Source organism: Dicentrarchus labrax, unplaced genomic scaffold (assembly GCF_905237075.1).
Source record: "Dicentrarchus labrax unplaced genomic scaffold, dlabrax2021, whole genome shotgun sequence".
Classification (NCBI taxonomy): domain Eukaryota; kingdom Metazoa; phylum Chordata; class Actinopteri; family Moronidae; genus Dicentrarchus; species Dicentrarchus labrax.
This window is the reverse complement of record NW_026136721.1, coordinates 22,578,969-22,603,405: the sequence shown is the minus strand read 5'-3', so window position 1 is coordinate 22,603,405 and position 24,437 is coordinate 22,578,969. Positions and strand designations below refer to the sequence as shown.

Here is a 24,437-nt window from a genome sequence, read left to right as displayed (position 1 = left end):
GGCTAAAACAATCCTTTGCCCAGAACTAAGATATTCAGCCAGGGGAATATATTGCACCCATATGTGTTTGAACTTCTCCAAATCACTTATGTCCGTGCAAATATTACCATAACCTCTCCGGATGAAGACTTTGGGAGGGTGTCACTGTGGGGTTTTGGTTCCCAGCCAGTGGATTTACAGTTATTCCTGAATCAATCTGATTTTTCCCCAACATGGTATGGTGGTGAACTGAGTCACAATACAGTTGGCATCCTTTGGGTGTGAATCACTAATGAAGGGATACTGACTCACTCACTATAGCACAACTGCATTTTATATGCATTGTGTTTACCACAAAGAGAGAGACAAAAGAGAGAAAGTGATAAGCTGTGAATAGATTGAGCATATTTTTTCTATTACCCTCAATCCAGTCCATTCTTACTGTGGTATTTTTAATTTAGATTTTTCATCCATTTGTTTCCATCATCAGTCAAAAGGGGGAAAAAAAGGAATAACTCAGAACAAGAAAGAAAAATAAAGTGAAAACAAGAACTGGGTGGAGAAGCCAGAGCAAGATCAAGAGTGATGTGTGTCCAAAGCCTCACAATCTTGCATGACGATTCACAGGGAGAGATATTGCTTTTGGATAAGCTTTTAGGATACACTACAGGAGCATGTCCTCATACCACAAGCACACATCGTGAGCTGTCACAACATTCATACTGAGGTTCAAAACGGGTGTGACCTCAGCTAGAAACAACTTTTGAAAAATGTGCCTACAATTTTCAGACACTTTCTCCCAACATTTCTCCTCACATCCCTCCCGAAACTTTGTCTTTTTTTCCCTCCCACCCCTCAAGCAAACCCCACCTCACAAACACAACACTCCCCCATTAAACATGTGTGTGTATGTGTGTGTGTGAGTGTCGCTCAGTCTCTCCATGGATAGATTGTTGCAGCAGCTCTGCTCCCTGCGGCAGGGTCGAGCTCTGGCTCTCCTCCACTTCACCTCTCTCCTGTACCTAGCCTCAGGTGCTCTTCCCTGGGATAAGAAAGCCAGCCCATCCCCTCTGGAGGTAAGACATCCACATGGTCATGGAAAAAAGTATGAAAGTAATTTACATATAGCTCCATGGTTGTTACAAGTTGTAATTGAATTGTTTATGCAAGCTTTTTAAGCATTGTTTTAGTGATTTATTTGCATAAACTACATGCTTTGCTGACCTATACCCTCATCTTGTAATTTATGAAAGAAAACATTGCTATAGCTGACATATTTGACTTTAGATTATTTGAATTTGTTGTTCTTGTGCTCACTACAACTAAAATAATTTGCCAAAATGACAGACCACTGGTTTGTTTTAGATTATCAGACTAACTGACAGATGAAGCTATATATCAAAGCATCAACAGGGAAGAACCAGAGGGGCCCATTAAAATAAATGTGACATGAAAAGAACAGAAGAGGTAAACTCCAAACTTGCAAAACACAGATCTGTGCAGAGGAGGAGCAAAGAGGAAGACCAGAAAGGTTCCCCAACTCAAACCAACTGTTGGACTGGACTGAGTGAGCTGTGGGATTTCCAGCGAGAATGAAAGAAAGAGAGAGAGAGGGAGAGAGTTGGAGCAGGATTAACGAGTGAAAATGGGAGCAAAAGAGCAGCAATGCGATCCAGTGGAATTTATGATTATACTGTTGAAACACAAGCCTGTGAAATATGGTACAGAGAGCACATGCAGAGAGTGTCTAGTCTGAGAAGTACACGCGTGGGCACATGCAGTGTTCGTACCTGCAGCTTTTGTGTGCATAAAAGTGTGTGAATGTGTGTGCTGGCAGGGGTTTCAGGTGGTGAAGGGGAATTTCTCTCGGATTTTCCTCCGTGTTGGCTACCATAAGATTGCAGAGATTCCTGCAGGAGCATGCAACATCAGCATACAGGAGACAATAAAGAGCCGAAACTACCTGGGTACACACACACACACGCACGCGCACACACACACACACACACTCTAACAGCAGAAGCATTTTCAGATTGGCAACTCTAGAGTGATGGATGATTATGGGGTTTTCCTCCAGCTCTGCGGACTCAGAGTGGTGTCTCCATCATCAATGGCAACTGGGTAATTGACAGGCCGGGGATCTTTACTGCTGTGGGAACACAGCTGATGTACCAACGACCAAATGAAATCCGCTCTCGCAGTGGAGAGTCCATCACTGCACCCGGGCCGCTGGCTGAGGACCTGCATGTTTACGTGAGATGCAAACTGGCACACACAATGGGAGCAGCATCCTTCCCACGTCTCTTATTCAGACGGACAAGCACATACACAAACAAAACTCCTACATGTCATTATATACATGTACCCGTCTCTCCTTTCCACAGTTGATCTACCAGCAGCCAGGTCCCAGTGTATACTATGAATACAGCTTGCCTTTACAAAACACACACCCCACTCCTGAGCCAGATAAACCTTCTGATATTCTGCCCCTGGGTGAGTACACACATAAACATGCATAAACACACAGACACACACTTGAGTCTATATTCGAGTGACCCTAAATGACCACAGTGTCATTTTCTCACACTAAATATTCGGGTTTGCCCCCCAGGGAACATAACACATAACAGATGCCTCTGTTTGTGTTTGCATGTACAGTACAGCATGTGTCTGTGTGTTCAGTTCAGATTTCACTGCAGGGCCATGGTAAAGCCAATATGTATCATTTTCAGCAAAATTTTTCTTTTGAAAATTTAATTAGAATTTTGATAACATTTGAGACAGGCAGGCAGCCAGACTTCGTTCTGGCAAAGAGCTTTTTACCGCACACTGAGGCAGTAATCGGCCAGATTTCATTTCATTACCTGATATTTAACCTTTATTAAAAGAGATTAAATAAATTGTTTAAATTGTGTCTGTTGATGCTGATAAATAAGTGTTTAATTACCAAAAAGGTAACTGAAGTCTCATCAATCAGTAATATATATATATATATATATATATATATATATTCTTAAAGGCACTGCATATCCACACAGATGCAAAAATGAATGCTGTGCATCACCAAGTGTCCAACATTTAAAAAAGCAAGTAAATAAATTATGGAATAATTTTAGAAACAGCTCTCATATTAATACGCATGATAAAGGTGTAATTTGTCCCACCCCAAACAGGTAAAACAAAGAAAACAAGAGAGTGAGGGAGATGTCAATCAAACAGCGCACAGACCTGAGAAGAAGGTCTAATGAGCCAAAATTAGTGAAATTGCCTGTGTGGGTGTACCATAGATGGTCAAGGCTTTTCACATTCTTATATTTTATTTTACTCCATTGCCCTTTTCATCTATCCAACATTTCAAATGACTTCACTGCCTTTCTTCCTTTACTTGCCTGTCAAATTTGAGCTCCACCCTCAAACCTTCCACTCTCTTGTAGCTAAGACAGTAGGCCCACCCCACTCAGGTGAGGAGGTCAACCAAGGCGACAACAACGACATCATCAAAGAGAAACCCCACCCTGACCAGGTTCCTTCTGAGCCTAGCGCGAACTCTGACCCTCAGCCCACCTACACCTGGACAAAGAATGGGCACACAGAGTGCAGCACGACCTGTGGCACTGGTGAGGAAACACACATAATGGGGTGACCACACATTGAATTAATACTTGTATGCTTTGTTCATGAAGCACTTTTTATTTGTGCAAAAGATCTGGCTCATTAAATTTGTGTGCAGGCACCCTACTTTACTACTTAATTGCTGCAAGGGAACATGTATAAATAAGAATAAAATATTACAAAATCAAAGATGACACACACACAAATGTAACTGAACGCTGTTAACTACTAACAGTAGCTGTCACACACCCAAATGGCTGAGATTGTTGGCAAAAACACATCAGCCTCGTACATTATTACAACGGATGACAACTCGTTTTTTGTCAGAATGTGTTTGTATACAGTCACATTTTTTCACTTGCTTAGTCTGTTTTCTGCATTTGTGTACGTGTGTGTCTGCACACTTGCCAGGGAGGCGTCAGGTACTCTGGGAGTGTGTACAGAAAGATTCCCAGGCGACTGTTTCTGCTGACCTCTGTGACCCTGCCCTTGAACCAACAGACCGGGAAGAGGACTGCAACACTCAGTCCTGTCCTGCATAGTGAGCAACACACACACAAACACACACCTCATGTCCCATGACATATACGCAGAACGGGACACACACATACACGTAGCCTCCACATGGTGCTGTGACTCAGGGTGAAGTCTTCATCACTCACACACATTCCAGCCTTAAATCAGTCACAGTCAATCACATTGAGTCACTTTGGTGTGGCTTTGGTTTTCATGTCTTGTGGTAAATACCACCAGATCTTACAGTCGCCAAGATGTAGCGGGTCGTTAGTGCATTAACTTAATGTTTGGTTGTGAGTCTGTCAGATATATTTCGCCCACACTGTCAGTGATCCATGACAGTTGTCAGTCTGAATATATGTTTCTATTGGGAGCGCAGCAGCGAGATTGCAAAACTTAAGCTCTAGTTGCAATAGAATGAGGAGAAACATTTGAACTTGTGCAGCAGAAATGGGCTTATTTTGCTTGTCTCGTTTATGATCTCCTGTTGGAGGAGACTGCAGGCTTTATACTCCTCCTTGTAGACCAGGGTCAACTGACCACACACAATAATAATAAACAATAATAGCACAATAATAGCTATAAACTCTGCTTGAGGAGGGCCATTGCTAAACTCATGTCTCAGTACATAACCACTGCAAGCTGCTCTTTATTTTATCTAACCCACTCTTTCTCCCCTGTGATTGATTGACAGCTGGGACGTAGGGGAGTGGTCAGAGTGCAGCAGGAGGTGTGGACCTGGCACTCAGCACCGCCAGGTCATCTGCCGCCAGGTCACTCACATTCATGCCAATGGGACGGAGACATCGGTTACCATGGCACCAGAGCTGTGTGGGTTGTCTGACAGGCCAGTGACCAAGTCTACATGTCAGCTGAAGATTTGCAGCCAGTGGGAGATACGATCTGAGTGGAGCCCGGTGAGGACACAAACACACTATTACTAGTACATGACTGAGAACAGTTATGAGATAAATACTCAAAACAATACTTCCAAATTGTATGTAAGTAAAGTGCTGCAGTCATTAACAGGCCTTCAGAAAGACTTATTGCTCAGCTCTGATTGTTTTTTGTTTGGCTGTTCGCATGTTTTTCAACCTGTATCTGATTTCTGACAAATCAGAATTGAAAAGATCATATTTCATGTGATTTGTGCTGTTAACTCTGTCGCTGAATAAAACACATCTGAGTCACAGTGGCGATAATCTAACCATTACTGCTAAAGCTACAGTAAACTGAGGCAAAGTTACACATCGTATTAATGAATACAATTGAATACTGTCCCACCTTCTGTCCTCCAGTGTTCAGTGCCATGTGGGGTGGGCCAGCGCAGCAGGGAGGTGGTGTGTGTGAGCAACCAGGGTGATGTGGAGGAGGATGAGGAGTGTAACATGAACCTAAAGCCAGAAACACTACAGAACTGTGACATGGGAGCCTGTGCACGCAGCTGGTTCACCTCCCTCTGGAGTCAACGGGTAACACAGAAACTGTTATGGTGTGTTTGTGTGTATGTGTTTGTAAGTGACAAGAGAGGGAAGAAGTTAAATCATGTTAAAATCTATGTGTGTGTGTATGATATTCCTCAGTGCTCTGCAGAGTGTGGTCAAGGCAATCGAACCCGGACGACAGTGTGCCTGATAGATCATGTGACTGATCTCCCATTGGACAGCTGCGAAGGGGAACGCCCACCAGAATTGACATTGTGTGACTCAGGCCCCTGCCAGCACCGCCTGGAGTGGTACACTGGACCCTGGGGTCAGGTAATTTACATGCACATATATATATATATATATATATATATACTCAATATATGAAAACATCATCCATTTGGAGCTTTTCACCTTACATATCTGTCTGTGTGTGTGTGTGTGTGTGTGTGTGTGTGTGTGTGTGTGTGTGTGTGTGTGTGTGAAGTGTTCTGCAGAGTGCGGGAACGGCACACAGACCCGGAGTGCAGTCTGTATTCTCAACAACAACGGTCACATGGAGGTTGTGGACCAGTTTAAATGTTCCAGTCTCTCTCAACCAATCACAGCTCAGCCTTGCAGACTGAAGCCATGTGGCATCCAGTGGTATGTCACAGAGTGGAGTGCAGTAAGTGTCCCAAAGTCTGTCCTTCTATCGTGCAACTCTTAACTAACTCATACCTGTCCTCATAAAAGTAATTCATTGCTTTCAAAATAATGTGACAAAACAATCCTAACTCAAGTTCTTTATTCTGGAGCTTTTAAAAATATCACATGGTCTTCATCAGTGGAAAGAGTAAACTCACTTGTCATGTTGATGGAGATGCTGTTGACTTGCAAGCTGAGTTGTACTGATGATGAAATATTCAGAGCTAACTGTGCCAGCATGTCATCCATCTTTATGACAACAGAGCAAACTCCATCTGCTAATGAAGACAGTGTGATACAGTTGAAATCCCTACAAAAAAAAATCATCTAAGCTAATATACTTATTGAAAATGTTAATAGAGAATTGCTATTAGCAAGTTACTTGATACTATGTAGAAGCCAAAACACAAAATACACAAAGAATAGAATCAAAGTAGATATTTACATGCTACAAACATAAATACTTACAGACTTAGACTTTCAAATGCAGGTGAATGTCAGAAACAAAAGGGACTAATTACTGCAAAAGAGGATTGTTAAATATAAGAAAACATATGCAATAAAATCACTAAACAACACAAAACTAGGGTAACTAACTGTAACTCTGCTCTCTTTCTATTGCCTCAGTGTTCACGCTCCTGCAATGGTGGCTACCGCGTGCGTGAGGTGCGATGTCTTGCCGACAACGTTGCCCCAAGCGGCAGTTGTGACCCCGGTTTGACCCCAGAGAGCCGAGAAGAATGCAACAAACAACCTTGTTTAGCTGAGATAAGTAAGTCTGCAAGCAGCGTTGTACTACCACCGAGCCATTAAAGGCTACATGTCCACTATAAGTGCAGTTGGGTCAGAGAGGACCTGGCTGTAGTGAGATTTTTCTGTGATGCTGTTATCATGGATAATGTTGCCATGGCTGAGTCCTGCTGTCTCAACCAGAAAAAAGGGGTTGTAAGGAAACATGTAGGAAAAGATAATGAGTTTTTTTTATAATTCATGTATCAAACATTTAAAACTTGCAAGAAGGTTTGTGGGACATCGTAATGCTAATTGACCGTCAACAGTTTTCACTGGTGAGCATATTCTGCATTGTTTGGTTAATGGAAGCACTACTATTAAAGTCCACATGAAATTAAAAAAATGCATTTTTAACCTTTTAAAGTCATAAAACTGGACCATATTTTATGGAGACTATTGTCTGGTTTTACCTCTGCCTCAACTCTGCTAACTGCTAATGTAGCTGCCTTTAGCAAATAGGCTTGTGCAGCTACTATAAGCTGACTCAGCCCCAGTGTGCCATGTGCCAAATAATTATTAATTAATAATTATTATATAATAATTTATTCCCTGCCATCAAACTGTCCTCTGTCGGCACTGGAAGCTGCATTTGATCCCAGTCTTGCCATGCTAAAGTCAGCTAATGGGTCTGCTATTGCTGCTTGAGAGGAAGACATACCACACAGTGCTACTGGCATGTCCCCAGCTGCCTGTTTTTACTAAATATGTGTTCTTAGCAGAAATTTCTGTACATATGTGTTTACACATTCCTAAAAGTCCCAGGGTTCCCACTCTTTAAAGAAAAGAAAGAAATCATTTCCCAGGACTTGTGAGGGGCTAAAATACACTTAAAATGTTCCAGGACAACATAGATTATTTCCAAGATATTTGGCCATAATCAATTTCCTGGTGTTTCCATGACTGGAAAACTATAACTCGCAGGTTTTTCCAGGACATATGAGAATTCAAATTATTTTCTTTTTTAGATTGTAAAAGTCATGTATTTCACAGATGATCAAGGCAGCTTACTGGACATCTTGAGTCACTACAATCAATGTGTAGCTGTTATTATGACTGATATGAATTAGTATGTCTTATATAATCTTTTCTTGATTACTTAGACTTTGATTCTGACTTAGGTTCTGAGGCCATAAGACTAATTCAGTACGACTTTGGTGACTCTGACTCTTTTTTAATCATTGAGGGCTTAGAAACTGACTTGAAGGCTCAGTGAATTAGCACCAACATTTCCACCATGACATGATATAGCCAGCCTAAGCAGAAGAGTGCAGTGAATAAGATTGGTAAAAGTTGTTTTGCCTCTCCCATTTTTCTCAGTTTCCCTGAATTGTTCCCCCTGTCCTTCGCAGATCCATCATGCAGCGACCAGTATCATAACTGTATGGTGGTGGTTCAAGCCCGACTCTGCATTTACCCTTACTACAGAAGTGTCTGCTGTGCCTCCTGCACCCGTGCCCAGAAAACATACCCCAACGCATTTCAAAAGAACCACATCCGCAGGTGATGCTGCTTCATCACTTCGGGTCACAATTCAGTCTTATAAAACAGCACTGTGAACATGATATCTAGCTCTGTTGTCACTCTGTGTGCAACCAATTAACTAATCAGCTGCTTTCTTCTGTTTTGTCAACATGGCCACACACACACACACACACACACACACACACACACACACACACACACACACACACACACACACACACACACACACACCACCACAGCATCAATACAGCTGTTAGGGTGAGATCTTGTTTCATAAGACACCAAAGTGAATGAAGAATAACCTGAAACTTTCTTAATCTCATAAAACACACACACACACACACACACACACACACACACACACACACACACACACACACACACACACACACACACACACACACACACACACACACACACACACACACACACTTTTTTAAAGAATGTCACCATGTTTAGATTGAAGTTTGATTCTCAGTGTAACTTTGAACTGACTGGTCACATTTGGTGATGTACTTGTATATTTATTCTTAATAAAGGGGGTATAACTTCTTGTATTATTACAGATGTTACGGACAATATTTAATTGTTTGGTGTTTTCATTATGTCTCAAATCCCTGTTGTATTGTATTAAGATTTTAAATTGTTGAAATGTAAGTGAAGTACATCACTAAATACAGCCTGAGTTAAAAAAAAAAAGCAAAGTAAAATACCATTTTTAAACGTACAATGTGTAATGCTGCTAGGGGGTCTCTCACAGCAAAACAATAACATAAGCGAAGTTTGATGATGTGGTGAAGTAGCGTCGACTCATGGGAGTTGTTGTCTTCACCACCATTGCAGTCATTGCAGTCAGCTTATCAGTCAATCATAAAAATGTGGCTAAACACTGGATAAAAAGTAAATCTATGATATCTTCTGGCAGATAACCACCATGACGACGCATACACAAAGGGGATATGACGCCATTGAGAAGCGAAGAACCCATTCTGGGTTTGAATGTTTTCAGTGTATTTATTGACTTACCTGAAGGTTTTGACTCTGTTAATCATGGCTATTTCTAAACAATTATATACATAATCAGCAGCAGTTTGTTAATATTCATGAATGGACATCTAATAAGGCTGTTATAACATGTGGGGTCCCACAGGGATCTATTCATGGACCACTCCTTTTCCATATTTATATTAATGACCTGGCTGCAGCATCATCCTCCATGTACCCAGTACTTTCCATTGGAAATAGCCCATTTACCCAGGTCTCATCCACACGTTTCCTTGAAATCCTGACTGCTGTATGAGTCATACTCAGTTTGTTTGCAATAAAATATCCAAATCTATTGGTATTGTTGGCTAATTTCAATATTTGGTTAATCAGAAATGCTTATTAACTCTTTAATATAGCTTATTTTATCCCTACCTCCTTACCACATATACTGCTATATAATTTCGGTTGCTATATATTCCTCTCACCTTCATAAGCTTTATGTTTAACAAAAAGGTTTTGCACAACTACCACATAGAACACTCAGCCCCTCTCTTCAATCAGCTCAATCTGATTTTAACATAAATATATACCAAACTTCTTTTATTTACAAAATTTTGCATCTGCCTGCTTTGCTTACCAGACATTGTTAAGTAGTTTTTCAGTGATGTACATAACTATGAGACACACTAAATGGTTGCACTGAACTGGGCTGTCAATTCTCTGTTAGACTTTGGGGAGCTCATCAATAGAATAGTTATATCTAAATTGCATTTCAGTCTACTTCACTCAAGAATTTAAGAATTTTAAATATAAAATAAGATCCTGTCTCATGAACCAAGTAATCCAAATAGATCATATGATCATATATTTACACACAGCTCATACACCCAACAATCACACACATACTAACCCACACATACATTCTATATATTATTTTATCCAATTGTTCTTCTTAAGATATATTTATATACATATATAAATACTTTATGTTTGCTTCTTGATTCTGTTTGATGTCTGTTTACTTTTGTGAATAACATGATTGTAGTATCTTCTTATAATGCTCATTGGGGTAAGATTATCTTCTTATTAGCCTCTAGGGGTTTTTAAATCTCACCTGCACAATTTGCTTATTTTCTCTTGTTTGGGACTCTGCTGTTGTGTTTTATTGTGCAAATAAATCATTAAATGATTTTATGGTCTCAATCACTAGTATCAAGTCCTTATATGATGTTTATTTTGTAAACTATGGTCCCATTTAGTGTAAAACTAGATGATAAAGCAGGGTATGCTTTAGGACATGGCTACCTTGTGATAAACAAGCCATTTCAGTGAGTCTGTCCAGCACACAGCACGAAACTCCAGACTGTCGGAGTTCTCGATGATGGCTCAGTTTATGGCACTGTCACATTAGAGCAGAAGATCCAGGATTTTAATAGTGGGGAGGCCTCATGACATATACTTCAAAGTCTGAAATCCTATCTCATCTCACTCCAAAGAGATAACTGCATTTAAGAAAAAGTCCTATCTTATCTGAGGATAGAAATGTAGCCGTTACACAGGGCAGCAGTCCCTGTGTAATGGCTGCTTGAACCTTCCATCTGTACTCAATGTCCCTTTTTCTCCTGCCAGCTACCTACATTTTGTAATCTGATTACATGTAATCCATACTGCTTTACAGAATCAAAATAATTTAAGAATTTCCTAAATTAGGAACTGGCAAAAATGGCTACACCACTGTTGTTAGGTCTGTTTGGAAATGACAATTAAGATGGGGAACAGCATGAACACAGAAATGGTATGATTGAAAGCTTACTTAAACCATGTGATGGTACAGTCTAGACCTGTCTCTTGTATTTAATTGGTAATAATTATAATTTTGTTTTTATCAAATGGCAGGAATGCAGGATAGCTTTGTAGTTTGTGACTGACTACCAGAGGGCACCAACATTTATCACTGTTAAACATATCTATGATTATTAATGTCAGTTTGATGAGACTGAGACTGAACTAATAATGAGTAAGCAGTATACTGTTTTTATTCACACACAGTCAGGCACAATCTACAGTACAAGTCAGAAATAGTTATACATATGATAAATGATATATATAATAAATAAACTACTAACAACGTAGTAAGTAAAATTAACACCATCTCACCCATTATTACAGTTCATGTCATAGACACTTTCTAACTCAACATCCCACCCCAATAGCTTTAAATTGCTGTACTTATCATGTCTTAAATTTTCCTAATATCTTCCTAATATATTGCGTCAGTTGTCCTATGTCTTTATCTTCTTGTCATGTTACATTGCAGTACTAAAAAAGTAAAAAAAAAAAAAAAAAGCTTGTGTGTGATCCTGTAGATAACTCAACTGATCTGTTCAGCAATGAGAATGTTTCTCTAACAGGAAGAGACTCTCCCTCCTACAGAGTACACAGAGACACTGACGACCCAGACCTGAACCAGAACTCAAACCCAAACCCAGGATAAACAGGTTCAGTGAATGTGGTGTTGAAGGTGTGGAGGTGGATCAGTGTGTCAGAGGAGACTGCGAAGAAGGACAGAGTGCCAGCAGGATAGTCCAGATACACTGCAACTCTGTCAGAGACAGAGGAAGTGTAGATGGATGTTCCGCTGTTATTGTGCCAGACAGCGTAACAACCATCATAGCACTCCAGACTCCAGGACTGATAATTGCCTCCAAACTCACATTCTTCTCTGTTTTTTTTCCTTCCGATTCCTTTGTAACTCACTGATAGATGAACCTCTCCTGTCCACTTGACCTCCCAATAACAGCGACCTGTCAGACCATTTCTACACAGCAGCTGAGGATAGGGGTCAAATCTGTCTGGATGATCAGGATATGACTGAGCCTCCTTCACACGTGTCACCTTCCTGTTGTTGTCAGACAGTTTGATATCTCTGTTTACTGTGTTTGTGTCGATTGTGAGTTCACAGAAATCTGAAGGACAGAACAAGACATAACACAGCTTCAGTTATAAATCATAAATTAAGCATATGTTCATTTATTGACAGTTCGATTCAGACATCAGAATGAGTGATGTCACAGTTTGAAGATGGTTGAATGTGTGCTTCTTTGTTTTCAAGAATCACACTTACACTTCCTCAGACCTGGTCTCAACCATTGGACTCCACCAGGCTCCACCCTGAAAGGACGAGAGAGGTTAGACCAGCACATCTTCTTTCAGTATGCAAATATGGTTTACATTACTCTCATACACTCACACTCTCTTGATTTCTCTCAAAGTTTTTATTAATTAATAAATAATTTTTCTATGCACCAGTCCAGCAGGTGTGAATTACACAACACAGTTATTGAAAAGCAGATCTGGGTATTCATCAGATTTTTTGATTCTTTAAAAAGAAAACTTAACAAATAGAAAAACAAAAATTAGCAAAGACAAATGACCAATTGTTTTTGAAGTGGCAACAGTTAAAAAACGTGTGTAATAATGATTATATTTCAAATTTACAAAATAGCCATAAAGGAGACATTTCTTTGTATTTACTGATGGATTTGTCACATGTGAAAATGTCCTGCAATATTTTCAAATGAACCCCTTAGTTATTGGTAAAAAAAATCTGAAAGGCTCTTACCAAACCATTCATTATCAAATAAAGGAAAATTGGTTGGTGTCTCAGGGTCATATGCAGAGGTGGCAAATGAACACACATTGTCTATTTAGGTAGAAGTACTAATTAAGCTTCTTTACTTGAGTAAAAGTAAAACACGTACAGGCTCTGAAATATACTCAAATTAGAAAAGAAAAAACTACCCTCTGGTTTCATTTAACAAAATTTCTACCAACTGTTTCTGTGCACATATATATATGTACTCCACATGACTCTGATACACTAAGCTCACAAAGGCACACACACCTGAGAGTGTCAAGATTGTAGAGTTGATCCTCCAGCAGAGCAGCCAGTCGGTTTACACCTGAGTTGCCTAGATGATTGTAGCTCAGGTCCAGCTCACTTAGATGCGAGGGGTTGGAGGTCAGAGCTGAGACCAGAGAATTACAGCCTTCCTCTGTGATCAGACAGCCTGACAGCCTGCACACACAACAACACACGTCACATAATCTGAGGATATGGTGAGGGTTGGGATAGCAGTATTGACTCCCGAAGACATTCACTGAGAAAAAACACTTAAAAAATACAGGTATTCAGTATCCTGAGATGAAACAGGCTGTTCAAACCAGATAAAGATGATAGTTTAGGAAAGTATCTCAAGTCATTCAAGGCAGGCTTGATCTGACCTTAGAGTTTTCAGAGTACAATCTGGACTCTTCAGTCCATCAGACAGCAGCTTCACTCCTGAATCGTGCAGGTTGTTGTTAGTCAGGTCCAGCTCTTTCAGACTAGAGGACTTGGAGCTGAGAACTGAGGAAAAAGCTTCACAGTTTCTCTCTGAGAGGTTACAGCCCCTCAGTCTGTAGAGACAATACAGAACAGGAAAACAAACAGTTCATTATTACTGAACTTGGAAAATACAGGCATGGTGTAACTGACATTACATGATATCAATATGTGGGAGCAATCAAAAGGTGTGAGAGAAATTTGCAAATGAGAAATGCATGTTGCTAACTGCTTGCTCATGGTGGGAACTGTTGGGTCTCTGTAAATAATTTTAAAAAGGAGTACGGTCTATACCTGCTCTTTTTGAAAAGTGTCCTGAGATAACTTCTGTTATGAATTGGTGCGATACAAATAAAATGTAATTGAATTGTACATTTTCAAACCACAGAAAATTTAAGCTACTCCAGCATTCGTGACAACAGGCCAGCGCTGCATGTCTGACGGCATGCAAAACTGTACTGCTGCTAAAACACGGAAACACTGCTGTATGGAATCTCAAAAATCTGAAAAAGTTACTTGCTTGGTCCAGATATATTGCCAATTGCTCAAAATTTGTAAGGATTACAAAAAAAACTGATTTGGACAAAATTCTAAATGGTGCAAAATGTATACAGGTAAAAATGGGGATGGCTTATATAGATAGATTTGTCTGAATCCACAAAATCCAGGAAAAGAATTCTGTTTCTGAGACTTACAGTGCAAAAGTTATAGGCCAATTGTGAAGTACATTTGTGTAGCGCCACCATTTAACCAATAGGTATAATTGTTTTTTTTCTGAGTAGTGGGTAATAATTCCAACCTATCTGTAACTGTAGTTGTTATGGTTTCTGGTAGTTGCAGGCCAGAAGGAAGAAAACAAAACAAAATCCTAGTTAGTTGAACCCCTAATAACTTGATTTTACCTGAGAGTTCCCAGTTTACAGTGTGAATTCAGCAGTTCAACGCACAACAGCTTCACGCCTGAATCCTGCAGGTGGCTGTTACTCAGGTCCAGCTCTCTCAGACTAGAGGACTGGGAGCTAAGAACTGAGGACAGATCTTCACAGCTTCTCTCTGAGATGTTACAGCCCCTCAGTCTGGAGAGACAATGTAAAGTTAAAACACAAGTAGTATGTAACTATTCTCTCCTGCTCAAAAGATGATTGTGTATTTAAAATATTTTCTGCATATACAAATATCTATGTTCTTACAGAGATGTCTTGGAGGCTTTGATCACAGGAAGAAGGAACTGAAGAGCCTCCTCTGAAGACTCTGAAGTACAACATTTGCTCAGGTCAAACACGTCCAGATCTTTCTCTGATGACAGTAAGATTATGACCAGGGCTGACCATTGAGCAGGAGAGAGTTTCTCTCTGGAAAGTCTTCCTGAACTCAAGTACTGTTGGATCTCCTCGACTAGAGAACAATCATTCAGTTCATTCAGACAGTGGAACAGATTGATGCTTCTTTCAGGACAGGGCTTCTCTTCAATCTTCTTCTTGATGTACCTGATTGTTTCCTGATCTGAGCTTCCTGTCTGTGACAGCAGGCCTTGTAGGAGAGCCTGATTGGTCTGCAGTGAAAGGCCAAGGAGGAAGCGGAGGAACAAGTCCAGGTGTCCATTTGGGCTCTGTAAGGCCTTGTCCACAGCACTTTGGTAAAAGTGTGTCACTTCAGATTTGTGTTTTCTTGTTTCAGTTTTCTGGGATGTTGCTGGTTCTTCTGACAGCAGATTGACACCAGAGTTGAAGAACGTCATATGGACATGAAGAGCAGCCAGAAACTCCTGAACGCTCAGATGGACGAAGCAGAACACCTTGTCCTGGTACAGCCCTCTCTCCTCTTTAAAGATCTGCGTGAAGACTCCTGAGCAGACTGACGCTGCTCCGATATTGATGCCACACTCGGTCAGTTCTGATTCATAGAAGATCAGGTTTCCTTTTTGCAGCTGTTCAAAAGCCAGTTTTCCCAGAGACACAATCATATTCGTATTCTCTGGATTCCAGTGTGGATCTGTCTCAGCTCTTTCATGATATTTGACATTCTTCCATTTGGAATTAACCACCAGGAAGTGGATGTACATCTGAGTGAGCGTCTTGGGCAGCTCTCCTCTCTTTCTGGCTTTCAACACATCCTCCAGAACTGTAGCAGTGATCCAGCAGAAGACTGGCATGTGGCACATGATATAGAGGCTTCGTGATGTCTTGATGTGGGGGATGATTCTGCTCACTTGTTCCTCATCTCTGAACCTCTTCTTGAAGTACTCCTCCTTCTGTGGGTCAGTGAACCCTCTGACCTCTGTCACCATGTCAACACACTCAGGAGGGATCTGACTGGCTGCTGCAGGTCGTGTAGTTATCCAGAGGTGAGCAGAGGGAAGCAGGTTACCCCTGATAAGGTTTGTCAGCAGCACATCCACTGAGGTGGACTTTGTAACATCAGTCAGGATCTCATTGTTGTGGAAGTCCAGAGGAAATCGACACTCATCCAGACCGTCAAAGATGAACACAACCTTTAACTTTTCAAACCTGCAGATTCGTGCTTCTTTGATGTCAGGAAAGAATTGATGAACAAGTTCCACCAAGCTGTACTTTTTCTCTTTCAGCACATTCAGCTCTCTGAAAGTGAATGGAAATGTGAACTTTATGTCCTGGTTTGCTTTGTTTTCAGCCCAGTCTAGAGTGAATTTTTGTGTTAAGACTGTTTTCCCAATGCCTGCCACTCCCTTTGTCATCACCGTTCTGAGTTTTTGATCTTCTTCAGGTGACCCTTTAAAGATGTCTTCTTGTCTGATTGTTGTCTCTGTTCTGTCTGGTTTCCTGGTTGCATTTTCAATCTGTCTGACCTCATGTTCATCATTGACCTCTCCATTCCCTCCCTCTGTAATGAAGAGCTCTGTGTAGATCTGATTCAGAAGGGTTGGGTTTCCTGCTTTAGTGATCCCCTCAAACACATGCTGGAACTTCTTCTTCAGGGTAGATTTGAGGTGAAGCTCGCACATGGCAGGAGATTCTGAAAGCATAAGTAACATCATTGAGTATACTCTCCAAGAAATATAACCACTTTTTATTTATTAAATTATTTATTTAATATTTTATACTTTGTTCCTCCAAGATGCATCCTTTGCTGGGTTTTGAGACGTTCATGCTACTTACTGCTTTGCAACAAAAACCCAGTGAGTGAATAAATATCCATAATTAATATGAATATTTGTTACTAGTATAGTGTGTTTTGCCTCTGCTCTGATCTGTGTGCCCTGTTCTAGGTACTGCTCTCCCCTCTGACTGGTCCGGCGCACCTGCATTAGTTTTTAGCAATCATTCCAATTGCCTTAAAACAAGGACAGCAGAAGCAGAAGAGGCCAGTTTGCGTGTGTGCACGCACGCTACTTTCGTTATTCCCTCAGTTGAGGGAGAGTGACATTGGTGTTTATTTCTTGAATTAGTGTTTGATTTGTTTAATTCATGTTTTTTGTTAAAATAGTTATTTTCACTTTCTATTTATAAGGAAATCGTTTTTTGTTGATAATCTTGAACTCTTCATTTACGATTAAAACGTTTAAATAAATAGTTAGTACAAATAATTCTGTTTTCTTGTCTTTCTTCAACTCTGGGTTAATTGTTGCTCTTACTTGATTACTTGCAGGAGTTGCCGGTTGAGCTAACACCAACTTTGTAAACTTGACTGACTGCTTGACTGACTACGGGACAGCGAGTACCCCTGTAAATATTGTAAACAGTCTTTGCAGACAATTGAACTGCTATCATACTTAGACCTACTTTTATCTTTAATCCATGTTTAGTGGAGTTTTGTGGACATGGAAAACTAAATGGAGTGAAGCCTGCAAGCTAGTTCAAGCAGTCAACTCGAGCTGCACTGCTATACACACATGACTAACACAGCATAATTATAATAGCTATATGTCTATTTTCTAGTGGTGTCAGGTCACATGCTTTGCTCATAAATGTAGATGTGTGTTCTCAACTCTGAGAAATGTAAAAAAGACATATGAAACAATCAATCTGACACATTCAACCTATACTATATTAGCAATAAGGACTAAAGGTTAGGAAACAAAAAATGGGCGGAGCGCAGACGGTCAACAGGAATTTAAAAACATGAAAGTCTTTTATTTATCAAGCATTTTCAATCTTTAGAGAAATTATCTTACTGCTCTGCAGAAAGTCAGCCAGCTCTTCATGCTTCATTCCCCTCAAGAAGTGTAAGGCAATCTCCAGAAAAGCCTCTCTGCTGCTCCTCCTCCATTCTTCGTCCTCAGCGTCCAACACCTCCTCAGCCTCCCTCTGACTCTCTAAGCATTCTGCGTTACCCATAATGAGATCCTTCTTCATCCCCTTGAGCTCGTTCTTCACAAAAGTGACAATTTCCTTCTCCAGCAGCTGGAACAAAATATTATATGATTGTCTAATTAAACTTAAAATCATGGAACCAAACATGAGATCCATGTTGGTCAGACTGTTAATCCACTGGTCTAAAAAGTGCAGCATGGAGAATAATGTGGATAGAATGGACGTCAAAGTAGTTGTACATGTACAGACCATAAATATGGATTCCAGGTCTTGATGCTGCTGGGAAGACTGACCAATGGGAACCTCTAACCTCTCCTGGTCAACTCTGTGGAGGAATCACAGAGAATTAGCTCATGTTAAGTCTGTCCACATGGAGACAGAGTTAAGGTCATCTGAGTTAAATTAAACACATTTAAAAGTACCTCTCTGACTTGATAAAGGTAAATCAGAAAAGGCAGAACATCTTTTGTTTGGAAAACTGTACCATAGACTTACATGTTGAGAAAATAAAAACATCTTATACATACATTTTAATATATAGTATCATTCCAGCCTATATATTGCTGTGTTTTTGACAGTAGTGTAATAAGTATTCAGATGTTTTACGTGAGGAAAGTGAGGAAAAATAACTAAGTGCATTTACATTTTTGAGTATTTCCATTTTAAACTTCAGTACAATACATTTCAGATGGAAACAGTGTATATTTTTTCTCCACTACATCTGTATAACAGTGATAGTTACTTTGTTACAAATACATATTCCTAAAATATAATGCATTGTTATAGATTGGGCAGCATCACAACACTTATGATTAGAGCTACCTCAATCGTCCAATCAGAGTACTTGAGTTACTCTTACCTGTCACTCTTGAAGGACACACAGCTGGGTTCAGAGTCTGCTCTTTGACAGATCCTGACAGAAAACACATTAATTGAAGCTCACATATTATATTCAACAAAACTCTCCCTGAATTAAATACTTAGTTAGCTCAGTCTGTGCTGCCCGCACTAAAAGCTCAAAGCACTGGGGGAGTGTTGGTCTATTTGCACAGCTAGCAAAGGAGTTTTGGACTGCAGGGAAGAGGAGGTTTTAAGGCCTGGGGTGAGGTGGAGCCAGTGGGAAATGCTAAAAGGGAGCAGAGCCGGGTGTCATGCAAGAAGGCAAAGACACCTAAGAGCACACTGATGAAGAAAGCTAAGAAGAGAAAAGGAGCAAAAAAGACACACTGTTGCTGCAATTATGGCAAGAGAGAAATGCTGGCAACAAATGTGTGTGTCCACTTTATTTCTAACATGACAACAGCACATTGTAGAGCTCTTAAACTTTAAACTCGAATTTGACTTCAATATTATTCTCAAGAGCTGCATTAGGTCTGACACTATCCCATAATTTAAGGATGCATGGAAATAGGGTTGGGTATCGGTTGGGTTTTATCCGATACCGGTGCCTACTCGGTATTTTAGAAACGGTTCCGGTGCTTAAACGGTTCTCGAGCCGGTACTCAAAAAAACGAAACCACACACACTTCAAAAAACAATACCCTTTTATTTCCAGGGCCACATAGCACACGTTGTCACTCATGCTGTTGAATGGCAACGGTGTTTGCTAGCCTACTTGACATGCATGATTTGCGGTTGGCATTAAATTACTAGATTTACCCAAAGAGGAAAGGCTGATGTCATCATCAACATCTGTGATGTCCACCACCACACTGGCAGGGCTGGGAGTCTCTTCAATTTGTCCGGCGAGGCCAACACTGGCTGCGGCTGTTGAAGTGCTTGGCCTTGCGTCACGTAGGTTATCAAACACGGTGCATTGTTCGGCTTTAAATAAACTCCATGTGTCGCCAGATGTTTCATCAAATTCGACGTGTTACCTCCCTTGCATGCAATTCTTTTATGGCATCTGTTGCATGTCGCAGAGTCTGCATCCTTAGACGTGAAATGCAGCCAAACCTTGGAGCGTTTTGCCTTCGGCATCTTCATTGATCCTCTCACTATCAGTTCTGATCAACAAGTGTGCTGAGTAGAGGCACTGACGTCACGCAAGTTGACATCGGAACACCAGGGGGCGGTAAAAAAAAAAGTCAGGCACTGAAATGAGGCACTGAAATGTTCGTTCTTATTCGGTCTGGTTACTACCGTTTACGTCGGAACCCTATTGGTACCACGTTTCAGTACCCAACCCTACATGGAAATCAGTTTAGTTTTTGGCTAAATCAAAGTGAGGTTTACAGGTTTAAAAAACTTATTTAGATAAATAACAGCTCAAACACTTATCAGTAATATTTTTAATGCCATTAAACAGCTTACTTCTTTGGAGGAGAAAGTTGTTCTTTAAACTCAATGAGGCGACGCTTTGACTGGTCACTCTTGAAGGACACACAGCTGGGTTCAGGCTCAGGTTCAGCAGATGGATAGAACCTGACAGAAAACACAGTTATTGAAGCTCAAATACTATTATATTCAGCAAAACTCTACCTGAATTAAATACTTCTGAAAAAATTTATGATTTGAGTTCTAAGCTCTGACATGGAGAAGAGTCTTGGACAATTAGAGATCCTCATCTCACCTCTGAGCTTTGTTCTGATTGTCATCTTCCCCACACAAAATGGCTTTAGAGGGACGGACTCCCTCCTCTCTGTCCTCATGTTGATCCATGCTCTAAACTCACATCAGTTCACAAACACTTGTATCTGGAAAGGAAACACAAATCATTCATCTGTAAATAAACTGAAATCATCCTTTACACCATTTCTCCTCTAAAAATATCCGCTGCTATTTTCTGTTTCATAACGAATCAGTGGGTCGCAGTCAGACAGACAGTGGAGGAAGCTGATGTAGTTCTACTAGTCATCTGAACCATCTCTGGTATAAAGGCTGCCCATCTCCATCTGACTCACTGGCCTTGGCCCATTGGCTATGTTGGACCCTGCACATTTGGAGGTGGTTCAAAATGAAATTCTAAGTGGAGTTCTACAGATGCATCCCAGCCCAGACACACTGGCCCCTCAAATGAGATGGGTCTATCTGCAGTCTTGCAGTCTACACAACACACCCATTTTACTACAGGTGTACCCGAACTTCAAACCGAAGTACTTCCTGGATGAACATACTTTTTTAACCCAACCATGTTTTTTTTGTTTTTTTTTTTTTTGTGCCTAAACATGACCCAGTAGTCTTGGTCAAGTAACTAAGTAGGCACAGATTTTCTTATAACTTTAGTTACTTTGCAGATTCAAATTCATACAAGAGAGTCAAGTGGGGCACTGACTTATGCATGGTGGCATATAATTATCTCAGCTTTCCATTCATTCCTAATATAAGTAATTCCAACACTGTTAATGGACTCCAGTATACAGGAATATTGAAATGCACTACGCGAAAGTAACACATTTATACCACATGCAAAAGGCTGCATGTTTTTTTGCCCCTAAACTGCATGGGGTCAGCATAATGACCCTAACCTCTTCTCTTACTTTCAAAAAGTAATGAGTAATATCCCCTTCTACTCCCATAAAAATGTGAACCGATCATGATGTCACCCACTGGGTTGTGTAGTACCATTTTGAAGCCTCGAGTTCGGCATTTTGGCCGCCGCCATGACAGTTAGATGGAGCCAGCGCAAGCCAGCGGACATGACATACTGCGAGTTGATCTACGCTCAAGGCTGCATAGTTTCAGCTTGTCCAGACACAGTTCACTAAAATATGTTACTGAAACGATTTTAAGCGAGAAATAGGCAACCCAGTAACGGAATCTAGCTTCGTATTTGATCAGCACTGCCTAGTTTGACAGTTTGATCCGAGTTTCTATCACTGTGCTGGACAGACTCACTGAGAGTGACCTGTCAATCAAAAGGTTGCCCCGCCCAAAAACACACACGGCTTTACATTTCTTCACTGCCGGCGCTAGCTAATGTTCACAGCCCCGACAGCGAAGAGCCCTGGCAGCATCTTCAACCGACAGCCCGTCTTGTCTAAAACTGACAGATTTCCAAATGTTTATCTTGTACTAAAATGTTTAACCCTTGCCTGTCTTGTTGAACTGTGATGTGACAGGTTGTTTTCTGTTTTAAAACAAGTTAAAAATTAATTAAGGAGCAGATGACACTGCATTTTATTTATTTTTTCCTTGTGGTGGCTCCATGAAAATGCTGTAAATTGTTTATTGTTGTTGAGAGAAAACAGGCAGATTTCAAAATGTTTATATTGCACTATAACGTGATTGTCCTGTTGAATTTGGAGGTGACAGGGTGATTTCTGTATAAAATGAGCTGAGGACCAAAATGCTACTTGATTCTGGGAGATTATGGATTTTTGTTTGTGTCTTGTCTGTGGACTTCCTCTGTGATGGCTCTATCAATTCAATACATTTGTGTTGGGAGTAGGTGTTATTAAATAAATATTGGATGCTTTGATTGATGAATTTATTTTTTTGTGAAAATGGAAGACACTTCCTTCCCTCTCTAAGTAGTGGGTCAATTTTGCCAGATTATACTGATGCCGATGTGTTTTGTTTTCATAACATCATATGTGAGTGAGTGGCCTTGACAAGAGAACATAGTGGTGCATTTGTCGTTCTATGAGCATTTGCACATCTGTACATCAAAATGCACTTGATGACAGTTAGTTATTGAAGTATTGAGTATACATATTTACTGTATATTACTGTAATTTATTCTGTATTTTGCCAGATTATGGTGATCCGGTTCCGGCGCTGTGTCGAGCGGCGGCCAGCAACAGTTGAGGATGTTCTACCAGTCGGTGGTAGCCAGTGCCATCTTCTTAGCTGTTGTGTGCTGGGGCAGCAGGCTGAGGGCAGCAGACGCTAACAAGATCAGCAGGATCACCAGGAAGGCTGGCTCCGTCCTGGGGGTCCAACTGGACTCTTTGGTGGTGGTGTCTGAGAGGAGGATGCTGTGTAAACTGCACAGTATCCTGGACAACAACGCTCACCCTCTCCACCAGGTGCTAACCTCGAGCAGAAGCACCTTCCCCCCCTGGTGTAACACAGAACGCCAGAGGAAGTCTTTTCTTCCTGTGGCCATCAGACTCTATAACTCACCTACCTCCGGTCACGAGAGGGACAGTGGAGACACTGTGCCCTGAACAAATGTCACTTTATCATTTTGTAACCAATTTCACTTTATTTAGTTGTACTGTACCATAGTTAATTTATGCTGCTAACAAATGCTGCTACAATTTTTATCACTTTTACCACTGTTACCACTTTATCCAATCGCTCCTCATCACTTACTTAGTTTGTACTTATTTTATTTCAATTTATGCTGCTAAACTGCACAGTCGTATTGTTGTATATTGTATATACCTACGTTTAACTGCAATTTTTGTTGCACTTGTCACATTTAGTTACTTGTTTCTTCTTTTCTACTTATGTTACCTGTAAGTGCTCACATTATGTTGCATTTAGTTAATTGTTTGATTTATTTTATGTTAGCTTTGTTTTACTCTTACCCTGTAGTACTTTACCACCTTTGTATTGAAACTGTTGCACAGTAATTTCCCTCGGGATAAATAAAGCTTCTTGAATCTTGAATCTTGGGGTCGTGATGGTGGGGCCCTTGAATATTGTTGCCCAGGGTACAGTGAAGTGTTAATCTGGCCCTGGCTCTGGCCATTATATATAGGCCTATTGTCAATGCTCCCATATTGTCGAAGCCGCATTTAGTGGGTCAGACAGTGGGACAGCAGCGGCCCGTCTCCGTCTCCTCTACAGGCTGATTGAGGCAGGAAGAGCTGCCTTCAGTCATCAGTAAGTGGTGCTACACATTAATAACGACTCGAACAAGACAAGCAAGGAGTCAATACAGCGTAAATCTGTGTGAAAAACGTCGTTTACATTACCTTAATACTTGGTTCACACCGCCGACCTTTCACTGTGCGTGACGGCTGCGTCTGGCGCGCACGTAGAGTTTACAGCGACAGTGTGTCAGCTGCGTTGTTGCTGCTTTCAGCCCGATCTTTCTATAGCCTACTGAGTTTACCTTTGGTAGACACCATACAATAAAGGCCTTGTTAACATAAGAATGGATTCTGTCCACAGAAACGACGGAGAAACGAAGCTGGGCCACGAGAAGCACGTCAGAAAACGAAAGTAAACTTGAGTGGCACGTGATGGAAATGTTTTGTCAGCATGACCAGAGTCATAGGGTGGCACTATGCAACATCAATTTCAGCAAACATCCGAAATATGATTTAATGCAACGCATAACTACTTTGCAACTAAACATTTAACAATTATTTGATTCCAACACGAAATAAA

General features: G+C 40.7%; 2 protein-coding genes across 2 annotated transcripts; one reads left to right on the top strand and one right to left on the bottom strand.

Annotated features, from left to right (window-relative positions):
• Positions 1–335: 335 nt before the first annotated feature.
• adamtsl7 (ADAMTS-like 7) lies at positions 336–9,837 on the top strand. The gene is made up of 12 exons (XM_051384839.1): positions 336–1,055; positions 1,817–1,946; positions 2,057–2,232; positions 2,364–2,472; positions 3,414–3,596; positions 4,003–4,132; positions 4,802–5,024; positions 5,406–5,579; positions 5,691–5,864; positions 6,019–6,198; positions 6,846–6,990; positions 8,360–9,837. The coding sequence occupies exons 1-12, from the start codon at positions 921–923 to the stop codon at positions 8,512–8,514; spliced, it is 1,914 nt and encodes a 637-aa protein (XP_051240799.1). The 5' UTR covers positions 336–920; the 3' UTR covers positions 8,515–9,837.
• Positions 9,838–11,497: 1,660 nt separating this feature from the next.
• On the bottom strand, positions 11,498–24,280 carry LOC127354716 (NLR family CARD domain-containing protein 3). The gene is made up of 12 exons (XM_051384836.1): positions 24,020–24,280; positions 20,725–20,848; positions 20,466–20,576; positions 19,012–19,065; positions 18,402–18,477; positions 18,014–18,242; positions 15,054–16,854; positions 14,766–14,939; positions 13,764–13,937; positions 13,384–13,557; positions 12,604–12,650; positions 11,498–12,445 (listed from the first exon to the last, which is right to left on the bottom strand). Exons 2-12 carry the CDS (start codon positions 20,811–20,813, stop codon positions 11,907–11,909), a joined length of 3,468 nt encoding a protein of 1,155 aa, XP_051240796.1. The 5' UTR covers positions 20,814–20,848; positions 24,020–24,280; the 3' UTR covers positions 11,498–11,906.
• Positions 24,281–24,437: the final 157 nt, after the last annotated feature.

Excerpts from the sequence above, each read along its gene's own strand:
- adamtsl7 (XM_051384839.1), top strand. The coding sequence starts at position 921 with ATGGATAGATTGTTGCAGCAGCTCTGCTCCCTGCGGCAGGGTCGAGCT. Across the intron at positions 2,233-2,363 it reads CTGAGGACCTGCATGTTTAC|TTGATCTACCAGCAGCCAGG; the intron begins GTGAGATGCAAA and ends TCCTTTCCACAG. Across the intron at positions 2,473-3,413 it reads TTCTGATATTCTGCCCCTGG|CTAAGACAGTAGGCCCACCC; the intron begins GTGAGTACACAC and ends ACTCTCTTGTAG.
- LOC127354716 (XM_051384836.1), bottom strand. The coding sequence starts at position 20,813 with ATGGATCAACATGAGGACAGAGAGGAGGGAGTCCGTCCCTCTAAAGCC. Across the intron at positions 20,577-20,724 it reads AATCAGAACAAAGCTCAGAG|GTTCTATCCATCTGCTGAAC; the intron begins GTGAGATGAGGA and ends GTTTTCTGTCAG. Across the intron at positions 19,066-20,465 it reads CAACTTTCTCCTCCAAAGAA|GATCTGTCAAAGAGCAGACT; the intron begins GTAAGCTGTTTA and ends GTTTTCTGTCAG.